General features: G+C 43.2%; 1 protein-coding gene across 3 annotated transcripts in view; it reads right to left on the bottom strand.

The window, feature by feature from the left end:
• The window catches only part of CRIM1 (cysteine rich transmembrane BMP regulator 1), a 206598-nt gene that overhangs the window by 28307 nt on the left and 164764 nt on the right, over positions 1 to 13527 (bottom strand). For all 3 annotated transcript variants that reach the window (XM_006056852.4, XM_006056853.4, XM_006056855.4), the window contains 3 exons: positions 13258 to 13467; positions 9490 to 9705; positions 5609 to 5830 (listed from right to left, as the gene is read on the bottom strand). In XM_006056852.4, coding sequence (XP_006056914.3) covers positions 5609 to 5830; positions 9490 to 9705; positions 13258 to 13467 — 648 coding nt within the window. The remainder of the gene's footprint in view (positions 1 to 5608; positions 5831 to 9489; positions 9706 to 13257; positions 13468 to 13527) is intronic.

The raw sequence follows: 13527 nt of genomic DNA, 5'->3' as shown, positions 1-13527 counted from the left end.
TTAAAAGATACTGATGACTTGAAGACATGTAATCAGAATATAATTTTGTTCACATCAAATTATGAAATAAATATGTGTGTGTGTAGACAAACACACAAAAGAAAAATGACTATCCTCCCAAAATAACTAAGCCTTTGACAAAAACTTAAATGAGAAAGATGCAGTGACGCAGGGATTTCCAGCCAACAAACTCGGCTCTAAATATCTGACCTCAGATAGTTTATAAAACAACATACAGCTACAAATAAATAAAAATGCTTGCCAATGCTAACTTCAAGACAATTCAGCAAGTCCTGTACATACGGACAAGTTCCATTCAGAGCAAATTCTAAGTCTAATTTGTTTATAAGTCCAGCAAAGTTAGCCTAGGTACCCAACTAACACAATCGGCTAAATAGTCTTCCCTGATGGCTCAGCATGTAAAGAATCCATATGCAATGCAGGAGACACAGGAGACTTGGGTTTGATCCCTGGATCGGGAAGATTCTCTGAAGAAGGAAATGGCAACCCACTTCATTATTCTTGCCTGGGAAATCCCTTGGACAAAGGAGTCTGGTGGGTTACAGTGCATGCCGTGGCAGAAGAGTCAGACACGACTGAGCAACTAAGCATGCATATAGTACTATAGCGTAATGGGTTTATAATGCTTTTTACACAAATAATACATAAAAAACAGACACAAAGAAACAGATAACATTTTAATCTTATAGTACACTACCTTGGCAAATACAGTACAGTGCCAGCTACATCACTGCTGCTTTTGTGCTTGTCTTTGGACATCCTGGGCTAGAAATAAATACACTGTACTTCTGTACTCTGTACAGTCCTATACAGTAAAGTCCACAAGAACACAGCCACTTGTAGAGGACACATGAATGTTGACAATGTATGCCAGACATGCTAACTGACTTGACTGAACACGTGAGTGCATGTTTTCATCTTTGAAAGTTTGCAGCTTAAAGGTTCATATGCTGGGGACTTACTGCATTCTATGCACTGAGTCATACTTATGACTTGGCCCACACAAGAGCTGCTTATTCAGCTCCTCATCTGGTGGGGGGTCAGGGGGGACACCTGAACATCTACATTTCCAAAGTCATCAGGTATGATGCGGCAGTGATATGGGCTTGAAGACCCCAAAGACTAAATGAAGAGAGATCTTTATGATCAATGTAGTGCCCTTTCTTTATAATATTTTATAATATTACAGATAATATCTATAGTAATAGATATCATCAATTTTATAATGTTTTATATTACATAATGCAAATATAGTAGTTGTGAATATAACACTCGGGAATGACTGCGCTCCTGGACATGGTGCAGATCTGCTGGGTTGCTGACAGAAGATGCCAGTTTGGCCCTTGGCAGAGGCATCACCAACACAGACATCAGAGCAATGGTGATGTGTCAGGCCAAGCGTCCCCTCAGGCACAGGAAGTGCTGGTGGTACACCACCTGCTGCCCTTTAGCAGTGATGGGATAAAGATATCACTGAAGCACTGAAATAATTTTTTTCTTCAGGAAGGTTCCAAAAAGGCACGTAGCATGTAGTCAGTGATAAGGCCCCAGATGCTACCTTGCAAGTCTGACATGAAGAAGGCATCTGCTCTTTCTAAGGAACCATGTGTCAAATCTGCCATCACACATTAAAATTCCTATCAGGCCTTTTATCCCCACCTGAGCTACATTCAAGTCATCTCTTGATTCTCATTCTCCTTTCTTTAAGCCATCATGACAGTCAAAAAGCCTATGAGAATAAAATCTAAGTTTGTATGTGTTTGTGTAGGAAGCTAGAATAGAAAAAATTCAAGAATCTGAAGATGTTCCACTAAAATGATTGGGTAATTACTACTTAGCTTTTTTCCAGTACAAAGATGAATTCCTTAATGATGGGTATTATAAGTAATTAGACAAAGCTGTTCACTTTTCAAAATTAATCATCAATCCTATTAATTATGTCTATTACACATTCTATTAAATTAGTACACATAATATGAGGCCTTCACACATTAGAGAGAAGCATTATCATTGCACTTTACTGACTTGATAATTTATCTGAAAGGAACACCAAACATTTGTAATAATACTATGTTTAGCAGGATCACCCTTTTCCATTCTCTTGTGGTAATTGAAAAAAAGGCTACTTTACAAGATGAAAGCAAGAACTCTTTTCTTCAGAGATTTTATCACTAAAAAAAGAAGTCAGATCAAAGGCAGGTATCCGGTTTTTTAGAAATCTATATTTGATTGATTTGGAAGAAAAGGCACCCAGGGCGGTGATCTGCAGCCATGGTGAGGTCAGCGCCGTAGGCTTGGCGGAGGTACATGTGACCCTGGGAACAGACTGCCTGGGTTAACAAGGAGCTGGGTTCACAGTGAGAAAGCCTAGAACAGGAGACAATGAAAGCACTGGTCCTTGGAGCCTGCTGAGAAGCCATCGGGAGCTTTATGCCACGCAGAATGACGGCATGCCCACTTTTTCCCCTTGCTCGGTGATGTGGGTGGGGATGAAGACTTTGCCGGCGGGGCACAGCTGACAACTGCTCACAGGCGTGCTATGGCTGCCCAGGCTTGGTGCCCTTACAGAGGGACCACGCTGATGGGAAGCTGACAAGAGAAGTCTGGAGAGGCGAAGGGAGCACACTGGAGGGTCAGAAAATCCTCAAATCGTAGTCATGAACTGAATTTGACTTCATATGCTTGAGTATTAGATGGGAGACAGAATGAAGCCCAATCTGAAAGGCTAATTGCAAGAAAATATGACGCATACAGCGGAGAAGGCAATGGCACCCCACTCCAGTACTCTTGCTGGAAGGCTGTGGTCCATAGGGTCACTGAGGGTAGGACACGACTGAGCGACTTCACTTTCACTTTTCACTTTCATGCATTGGAGAAGGAAATGGCAACCCACTCCAGTGTTCTTGCCTGGAGAGTCCCAGGGACGGGGGAGCCTGGTGGGCTGCCGTCTATGGGGTCGCACAGAGTCGGACATGATTGAAGTGACTTAGCAGCAGCAGCAGCAGCATTATGCATACAGAGACTCCTAATGACTATTTCAAGGCTTCCCAGGTGCCTCAGTGGTAAAGAATCTGCTTGGATTAACAAGCAGGAGAACTAGGTTCCATCCCTGGGTTGGAGAAGTAGGAAATGGTCACCCATTCCAGTATTTTAGCCTGTTGGAATCCCATGGACAGAGGAGCCTGGTGGGCTACAGTCCAAAATAGGGTTGCAGAGAGTTGGACACAACTTGACAACTAATGATAACAACAATGACTATTTCAGAAATAAAACATGTATGAAGCAATTAAGATGGATGTGAGGATAACAGCACACAGTATTACTCATCAACTCAAGACCCCAAATATGTTCCGCAGAAGATACCTCATAGGTTCATATTATACAGTTATACCTGCATCAGTGTGGCCGGGGCGGTGGGCGTGGGGACTGCTGTAACAATCAAAATTTCTACTCTGTTGTTATGAGTTTATGTGAACCACAATGCAGTGAAAGTGCCTATAATCTAATTTGAAATCAAAATCACAAATTGAGACCAAACTGGTATTTTCCTCCCCACACTAAAGAACAATGTACAGTCTAGATGCAGGAATTGGAATAGGAAAATATGAAAGCAAAAGCAAAAAAAAAAAAAAAAAAAAGACAAAGAACACAGAATTCTAGGATATGCAGGTTTCTTTCCATAAGTATTGATTTGTTAAACTGGTTTTGTGAGACAGTAAAGTGATTTACTACTATCACATGGAAACACATTAATTAGTTGAGCAACTTACTAATCACATATTCACCAATTAAGTAGCAAAACACAACAGGAACTTTTTTATCTTAAAAAAAAAAAAATTTCAAAGCGTTTCAACACATGAGAAATTCACAGCTGGGTTTTTCCTCTGAAGGTTACAGAATTCTCAGGTTTCCTGGGCCTTGGTTTCCAACTATGATCCAAATACTCCTGGTTGATTTATAAATTGTGTCCTTAGGACAGAAGTTTTGGTATTTCAATATGTTGGTCCTGGCTGTACATTTCCGCCCCCTCTACCCCTGGTCTGAAATAGTGACCTGGTTAAACTTTTCATTCAGATCTCATCAAAGACTATGCCATTTTTAACAAGATGAATGCCAGTCAACTCTCTGAGAAGATATGTAGCAGTAGGCTGGATGGATGCCTTGATACATTTTTGGCTTCCGCTTACAAGCTACAAAGCTAGCTTTGTAGGTATTACAGCAGATCTAACATCCCTGTCACTAAGAGCTGGGGCAACCATAGGTCCCCACTGACTTGGGACACTCCTGGTCTAGAGCCATGGTCCCATCAAAATTATGAACAGTCCCCACTTCACTCACAAAAGCACAGTTTAAAGAATAAACTGGATAGACAGTCACCCTATGAAAAGAAGAGAATCCATTTTCACACATTCCCTAACCATGACATGGAGAAAATCAAGCTCTGTAAAATTCCTGAGACCAGAAATTGTGTTTTAAAATCTTTCCATCTCTCATATACTAATGTGCAGAGTAAGTGTTCAGAGGGAGTGACCCCACAGTGGCCAGAGGAGCTATCCTGAGAAGCTTGAGTGGTGGCTGATGGCCACCTGAGCGCCGTTTACTGACTCATCTACACGGGCTGCTACAAAGTCCTGTGGCCAGAAGATTTCCCCTCCTCCTCACGCATTTACCCCAAATATATGTACTGACTTGCATCTAGAAAGCATGCAAATATCTTCAACAATAAACACGTGATGCCTGCCATTAATACAGCTTGCCTAATTTTTCACCTGCTAACTCTGACTATAGGTTCACAACTGGACTGAGATACGTCATTGTCTTTCACTTGACTTTATGAGTTTTACTGAGACAGAAGCAATCAGAGAGAGTGAGAGCCTTGGGAGTAGGGACTGTGCTGTATTAGAGCTGCCAGCTGTCTGAGCCTTACCTTTGGGACTCCAGAACAGCATCTGGCTTGTGTGCATAGGACCAGTTTTGGTATAGATGTCTGGGGCTAATATACGTATGTCCTCTAATCGTAAGACGCATCCCCGTGGGTCACATGAAGGAGAGGGCTCTGACGTGACACAGGTCTCATTCTGTGTCCCTAGGCTCTCAACATGGACGACCACATGGTCTAAATAGGATCAATTAAGTGTCAGCAGACAGAGGAAGAACTGGGAGATTAAATCAGTATCTGGTATTTGGCTGATCTTAAGGTAGTGGCAAGCTTCAGGCACGAAGTGTACTCTGATACGAGACATGGTGGTTCTGTGTGGACAAAAAGACCACAGACAATAATAAGGTGAAGGAGAAGAGTTCTAACTCTAATAGTGAAAACCCCCAAATGCCAAAGGAGCCCAGTAGAACCTGATGGCATTGTAACATTATGATATCCTCAGAAAGCATTTCTGTACTCTCAACATGCTTTACCTCGGAAATACACCTTTCACATCTTTGCTCCTCCTGTTGTGACCTACACTGGGTCTGTGTGGTATGTCAACCAGAAAAACGGATTTCAAAATTACTAACTGATCTATGCATATAGCTGTCAATAGAGAATTAGTGGTCGCTGGGCAAGAGAAAGGATTTTTTTTCTTGGTCTTACCTATGCAGTAGGGACAACACTGGCCTTTTCTCAACACAGGTCTTTCACAGGATACAGAAGGGCAAGACTCAGAGTAACAGCTAATGACGCTATCCATGCACACGCAGCTGGTACACACGTCGGGTTTCCAGGACTCAGCTGCCAGGAATATATCCCCTTCATCGTTTTTGCAGTAACTAGGCACACTGTCATTGTGGGATGAGGAAGGCTGGAGAGGTTCATCTGCAAAAGTGAACAGAAGGTCAGCCGGGGAAAGAAGATGCTGCAGGGCACCCACTGTGCAACACAGCGAACCTCACTCTGCCCCACACGAAGCGTGCTCGCCCACCAGGCACTCGTGTGTCTCCTTAAAACAGACTCAGGAACGAAAGAGCATATCTGACTTGGACCAGGTCTGGGGTTTTTAAGCAAAACAACAGACACAAAAGGTCTGTTGCAGAGATTCTGTTAGTTGTTTGCACAACATCCATGCTACCTTTTCTCCTTAGCATAACAAAATCCTGATTTGGGGGACGGGAGGTGGGGTGGCTGAGGACTTGGACCACAAGGTTGACATGTCAGGTGGAACAATCTGCTCCTTCCTTTTCTAGTCTCCTGCACAAGTAGAGGCAGCTGTGTCACTAAGCTGTGGCTAATGGATTTACTGGTAATCAGGGGACCTCTACGAAAGCTTTTGCTTCCCCCTTTTTCTTAAATATTTTTGTTTATTTTTGTTTTTGTGGCCACACCATGTGGTATGTGAGATCTTAGTTCCTTGACCAAGGACTGAACCTGAGCCCCCTGCAGTGGGAGTGGAGTCTTAACCAATGGACCACGAGGGAAGTCCCAACTTTCCCTTCCTTAAAAGTAAGGCAGATGTAAAGTGACCCTTAACCTTCCAGCCTTGACTATGAGCCTGTGGCCTGTAGCTATAATATCCTTCTCATACCTGTAAAGAGAGGCCTTGCTATCACTAAGATACTAAATCGATGTGGTCAACATCTGGCTCCAAGCTTCCCATAATGCATGGAAAGGAAACCTCTACTTGTTTAAAAACTGAGCTGGGGTTTCTCCTATTTGCAGCCCCATGCAGTCCTAGCCAACCAACACCCGAACAGACTTCTAAACCTCATGTGACACTTCAATGTTGAGGCATTCACTAAGACTGGGCTTCCAAGGTGGCACTAGTGGTAAAGAATCCACTTGCCAATGCAGGAGATGTTAGGGATGAGTCAGGAAGATCCCCTGGAGGAGGGTATGGCAACCCCACTCCAGTATTCTTGCCTGGAGAATCCATGGTGAGAGGAGCCTGGTGGGCTACAGTCCACATGGTCGCCAACAGTTGGACACAACTGAAGTGACTCTGCATGACATGATCCTAAGATTAGAGATGGTATTCTTCTAGCTGTGAAGTACTCCATTTATCAGTGCTGCTGTTGATCTTCACTTGAATTTTAAGACTTTTTATCACTACAACACAACTATGAATGGAAAGTTCTGAAAGATCAATGATGGGGTAGGTGACTGATTTTAAAATCTAAGATCACTCCAGGGACATGCTTATTCACAGATCTAAGTGTAGCCTTTGGAATACTGATCTAGGAAACAAAGTCCTAACATTTACGATAAAGGCTATCATTGAAGTATCCCTCAAGTTATATGCAAAGAAAGGAAGAGTCACCTAGGCATACATTAATAAAGGAGAGATCAAAGCCAGGTATACAGGGGGTGCTTCTTCCCATTTGCTGGTAGAATCGGCAGGGCCTCTGTTCATGTGCACTGACCTTGAGGCCTGGCTCTCAGAAATCAGTCCTTAGCACACAAAGGAGTCCCATTTCTAGGGACCTCTTGTTCTTTGCCTGGGCTGAACCTCTGAGTCCAGTCAGAGGTTAAATCTGGGCCAGTGGTCGTGGAGATGTCCCGTCCCCTAAACCAACCTCTGTATTTCTTCTCAGATCCTAAGACGAGCAGCAACTGAGGTACTTCTCACTTTAGCTAAAGCTTCCTAGGTTACATGTGCTTTTTAATTTTTTTAAAATATTTATTTATTTGGCTACACTTGAACTTAGCTGTGGCATGTGGGAGCTAGTTCCCTGACCAGGGATGGACTCTGGGCCCCCTGCACTGGGAGCATGGAGTCTTGGCCACTGGATCACCAGGGAAGTTCCTACATGTGCTTTTTAAAAAGTGCTTTCCTTTCCAGGCACTCCTCTCACTCTGTCGTGATTTACTTAAAGGTGGAATACGAAACCGTTCAGCTCTTCTTCTGGATTACTGCTTCATAAGACAGGAGTTGTGTCTGTTCTCATCAACCCCAGGATCTCCATGGCTCAATTCAGGCAGTCCCTAAGCACTTGTACAATGAAGCTATAAATGGATTTAAATTCATGATTACCAGTGAAAAGACCACTCAAAGTAGTTTCCATCAGGAGGATGGGAATAGTCATGGTCATACATTAACAGAGAAACTGTAGGGTTTGTATCTAAATAAAAGAGTTATGTTATATAATATAGCAGGGACTAGGGTATATTGGGTAAACAATCCATGTGCAATGCAGGAGACCCGAGTTCGATCCCTAGGTCAGGAAGATCCCCTGGAGAAGGGAATGGCTACCTACTCCAGTATTCTTGCCTGGAGAATTCCATGGACAGAAGAACCTGGTGAGCTAAGTCCATGGGGTCGCAAAGAGTTGGACACGACTAAGCGGCTAACACTGTCATTTCCAGGGTATATCCTAACAACATAATACATCTGAACTATTATACTAGGAAAGATGTCACACTAATTAAGCTTTTCAGATTAACATGGTTGAAAATTACACCAAAGACTCTGTACTAAGATATTACCTAAGCAGCAGGGCATGGTGACAACAGCAAAAATGTGGCTATCCCTACAATTTTGTCTGATGCAATTAAAAATTCATCAATGTGAACCCAGGAAGATTTTGGACATCAACTACGCTGGTTATATAATGACAGAATAATATATTCCAGTTGGTTGACTAGATAATCCAATGTAAAGAAACTAATCAAATGCAAGGGTTATGTTTTACTGAGCAAAAATGCTCTAAGAATATACATTTAGAAAATAAATGATTATTGATTTAAGTTGAAAAGATAAAAGACTGAGCAACAGCAAAACTACACTAGTGTGCTATCTACTTGGTAATTATACAAATTAAGTGTCTTCTGGAAAAAAGTTATATATTCTGGTATTAATTAGAATTGCTACTTTAGTTGCAAGATCAGCAATTTATGTTTAAAAAGTCTGACAAAATTTCATTGTGTTTGTTACATGACTATAAATTCATCTGCTAAGGCCAGATTATCTGAAGACTGAAAAAAAAAAAAAGAAAACAATAGTGCTCTTTGGACATACGCAGTGCTGGTCGTTTAATACTTTCGGATCTTAATCACTGCAGACTTGAAAATGTGGGTGTTATGCATATTTTAGCAATTCTTCTGTTTAACAAAGTATCTTCATCAAACACATATATCTTAAGTTTCTCAAATAATTTTACATTCTTTATCAATAACTGCTCTTCACATTTTGTAATGACAAAGATGACTTCACAATAGCAAAATCATCTGGAATAATTTGGTGCAGCAGGACTCTCTCTTGAGTCTGAGATTTAGGGTTAAGGGAAAAAAAGGTAGAAACAATTTTCTGTTATTGTTTACAGTCACCTCTGGTGCAAAGCATACTTGGCATATGGCATAAACATGTGCTCGACAGAAGGGAGTGAATTCAGGAAGCCGGCTGCCCAGGTCACTCCTGTCTGGGATACTGGTGACTGGGCCTGGCATGTTACCCCCTGGGGCTCCACCCGGCCCACTGGTCTTGCAGGATGACGAGGCTCGGACTGTAGCCCTGGCCCTCCCCGTGACGCAGCGCCGGTTACCTGGGCACTGTGGGCAGCAGGAGTCCTGGGTGCGTGTGGGGTTCTGGCAGAGCAGCGGCGGGCACACCTCCGTCTCACACAGCACCCGCCCGCTGTGGCACGTGCATTGCGTGCAGGTGTCAATGTGCCATGTTTCTCCCTCCACAAAGTACTCTCCCCCGGGGGCGTGGCAGATGGAGGGCGTGCTGAGCTCTGGCTTCTGCACCACGAAGTCATCTGCGGAACAAGAGAAGAGCCAAACACAGGAAATGATCCAGCTGCAGTCTCACCAGCTTGTGAAGAACCCGGTGCTGTGGGCTTTGAGCGACAGAGGAGACGAACTGGTGGCTCTTACCCGGAGGACAGGGGAGAAAACATTCCATGCACAGAAATATAAGGCAGAAGGGCTATTTTTCAGGAAGTGGTTCAAGCCTGTCAACATGGAATGACAGAATCTGTCGAGACAATTAAATTACAGGGACCCTCACTGTTGAAGGAAACAGGAGCCTCTTAGGGGATGTCTGTGAATGAGTAGGATTGTCTAGAATAAAGATCTCTCACTAACTGAATGCTCACTATGGTCCAGTTTCCATGTTTAGCACTTTACATGTGTTACTTCATTTATTCCTTACACCAGCTGTGTGAACAGGTACTGTTATCCTATTTTACTTATGACGAAACTGAGAACTCAGAATATTAAGGGGAGACAAGGCATTTGAACCTATGTCTATGCTTCTTTGCATCATGAATATGCCTACAGATTAAAAAGAATTGCCAACTGATTTGTGCCTCATCCTCTTCATTATCTCTGGGGCCCTGGGTCCTTTTAGGCTCAGAAATAAGTCCTGCTCTTAAGCAGGACACACCCTACTATAGACCAGCTGTCAGCCCAGTGAGCAGGACTGCTTTTTCAGAATTTACAGTGTGAAACCTCACCTGAGACTAAACATTTGGTGATATGATCAAGAGAGGTAAACGCTCAGAGGTTGACGGTAAGTATGAGCTCTTTCTCCCCAGTGGAGGGGGGATTTGGAGCTCCTGGTGAGATGATAAAGATAGAGAGGGAATTTAATGCTGAAAACGTCTGAAGAGGCACTGGGAGTTGCCCTGAAGTTGTGCTGGGGAAATGAGAAGTATGAAGATATTAACCGTGTTCATATCATCCAAACACAACAGGCGTTTCAAGAAGGTGCTGACAGCGGGGCACCCTGCGGGGCGGCCGTCTGCAGACGCCGCGGCGGGCTCACGCCTGGAGCTCAGCGGAAATCGGGCCCCAGGAGATCTACCCTGTTTGTGCAGAGACGCTCAGAGCTGACATCTAAGAACTCATGGGCTGTGTCTTTCCAAGCAGTGTTCAGCCCGAGAGTTAGCAATACTGAGGAGATACAGTGGTGTGGGCCCGGGTCCAGCTAAGAAGGTAACTTTTAAGACAGCTTCATCTCCAGGGAGCTAGTAAAGACTGGAACTTTGACCAAGTGTACATACCACAGAAAACTGACATCAGCCAACACTTATGTGCATAAGCAACTGGGCCAGACATTCTAGTATATGAGGGAAGTAGAGAAGAAGATAATTAGGATAAAAATTGGGCTGGTATGAGATAAAAGTACATTTCTCATGGCTTACAGGAAAAGATAAAATTGTTCCCAAGAGCATCAGCTCACTAATGTTGGAGAGAGGCTCCCGTTGGAAAGGACTTGCAGAGGGTTGAGAATCGCTGCTCTTTTAAATGTGGATGACCAGGGAAAATGGTCAGACGAAAAATGACACGTGTGTGCAGGTGCCTTACTGTGATTTCCTTTGCTATATACATCCATGTGCCTCACGGCAAAACATGAGTGATCAGATGTGACAGAAAAACTGAAAGGTAGAAAAAGTAAAAGGTAGAAGGTAAGAGAGATAGGGGAAAAAAATCTGAGAAACCGTATCCTCTAGCGAATCTTCTATCAGAAGATTCAGAGGTTGCTCATTTATCTCAGAAGGAAAAATAGCTGATCTCTGAATAGAAGATAGGAGAAAATACTCTTTAAAGTAGGAGTAGGAGTCCGTGAATGTATCAGTGCTGGGGTATCTATTCAGAAAGATCCATACATGGCAACTCATTGAAGATTTTTGGAAGAAAACATACCTACATATTTATGTATGCCAATACGTATATGTTTTTGTATGTGTATGTCTAGATAGTCACTCATCCACAGTTACACACCAATAATTCTGTGTGTGTTTCCATAAGAACTTTCCATATCTCTGTAACAGACAAAACTACATTTGTTTCTCTGACTTTCCATACTCAAGTCAGTCATCTATTCTCAGTAGTATCTTCGCATTTCCACCAGTTAGAGTTCTTCATTGAGTACCAAGTTTATCAAAGACCCAGATGCAGGCCACACTCTACACTCTCATGCTCATAATTAAAGCATGGGGGTCTTCATGGGAATAAATGATTTTTCTTTCCCCTAAGAGTCAAATCAGTTCTGTCTCATTAGATTTGTTCATTTATCTTCTGTTTCAGTCGACACTGGTGGTTTTTCATATTTAACTGGCAAAACATGAACCAGGAAACAGTTTTGATACAGAGCACATCTGGCTTAACCAGGGGAAACAAAACAAACTTTGTCACCAGGCCCACTATTAAAGGGACATGGAGGCTGCCTAGAACTTTCCTTAGTTATCAAGGTATACAGAATCTCAGGGCTGAAAGGGACTTCCAGTGCCCCTCTGCCCATTCCCACCCTGGCAGGCAAAGCAGGTGCAGACCAAGGTGCTAGTGTGTGGTACCTTCCCTCCCAGGCTGAGCCTGCCTTGCTGCCAAAGGCCCAGATCTCAGGTTCTTGAGTGTACCTGCTGCACAGGCAGAGGGAGATACAGAACCAGGACTGACCAGGGGAAATACAACCACTACTCCAAACGCAAACAGTACATTTCAACTTTAAAAGAAATGTGATGCAAGACTCAGGAGACTTCATGTCTCTCTGGCCGGCCAGCAGACACACTATTTTACTTTGGTTAAGAGAGTTAATCTCTGTGTCTGTTTTCCAAATGAAAATCTGCCTGAGTTTATTTTTCCCTAACTCAATGACCTCCACTTAGTGGAAGAAATAATAAATATAAAACCGTGCTGAGCTCTTTGCTTGTTAAGGCACTAGATGAGGTATTATCATAATAATTACTGTTATAGACAGCCATAATTTGGAGCACTGTGAATTATAAATCTGTTCTTCTACTAACTTATTTTGAGGAGCATTATTATGATTTTAAATGTTTTGGATATGTGGTCACACTAAACATCTCCATTTGGCAAGACTGCCATATATCTATTAATTAGGAATAAAAAAAAGCAATAGCCACAGACTTCAGTAATTCTCTCCCTCTCGATTATTACTTTATAAATAAGAAGCTTTCATGGGATAAAATCAACACCAAGCCCCTCCAATAAACTAACACATTCAGCCTCAATACACTATCCATAAAGTGGAGGGCTGAAGTTTTAAGTACGTAAGCCCACAAACCTTTATACAAATGGAGTTCAAAGACCAATCAGTAAAATGGAGTTCAAACCTTCAAAATTTAGGAGAGTGCTTTTAGAGCTCTAGAATAGTCTAGTGGTTTCTGGCTAATCATTTATCATGCCCTGTTGATGCTTGTGGCTACTGCTGATGAAAACCAGAGAGTGGAAGTGTGTTCCAGGGGTCGTCCCTTGCGCTCCCCCCAGAGTTAGAGATGTGATGAGGCCCTAGGAGGCAGAAGTCGCTTGCTTAGGGAGCGAACGAGACGTCAGCCAGCCTTTACCTGAACATGATGGGCAGCACCGTCCCGGGTGAATGGTGGGGTTGCCACAGGCAGGCACGGGGCAGGTGATCAGTGCGCACATCTCCCGTCCACTGTGGCAGTAGCATTCCCGACACCCATCATGCCAGCTCTCCTCATTTTTATGATGATGGCCATCCATGGATAGACACGTGCCTGACAGGACGGGTGGCCCGGCGGAGGCAGAGACCTCTGGACAGACAGAAGGCAGCCTGGTAAAGAAGCAGCTACTGCACAGGAGAAACAGCCTGC

This window comes from Bubalus bubalis, chromosome 12, assembly GCF_019923935.1.
Source record: "Bubalus bubalis isolate 160015118507 breed Murrah chromosome 12, NDDB_SH_1, whole genome shotgun sequence".
NCBI lineage: Eukaryota > Metazoa > Chordata > Mammalia > Artiodactyla > Bovidae > Bubalus > Bubalus bubalis.
This window is presented reverse-complemented; position numbering and strand designations above follow the sequence as displayed.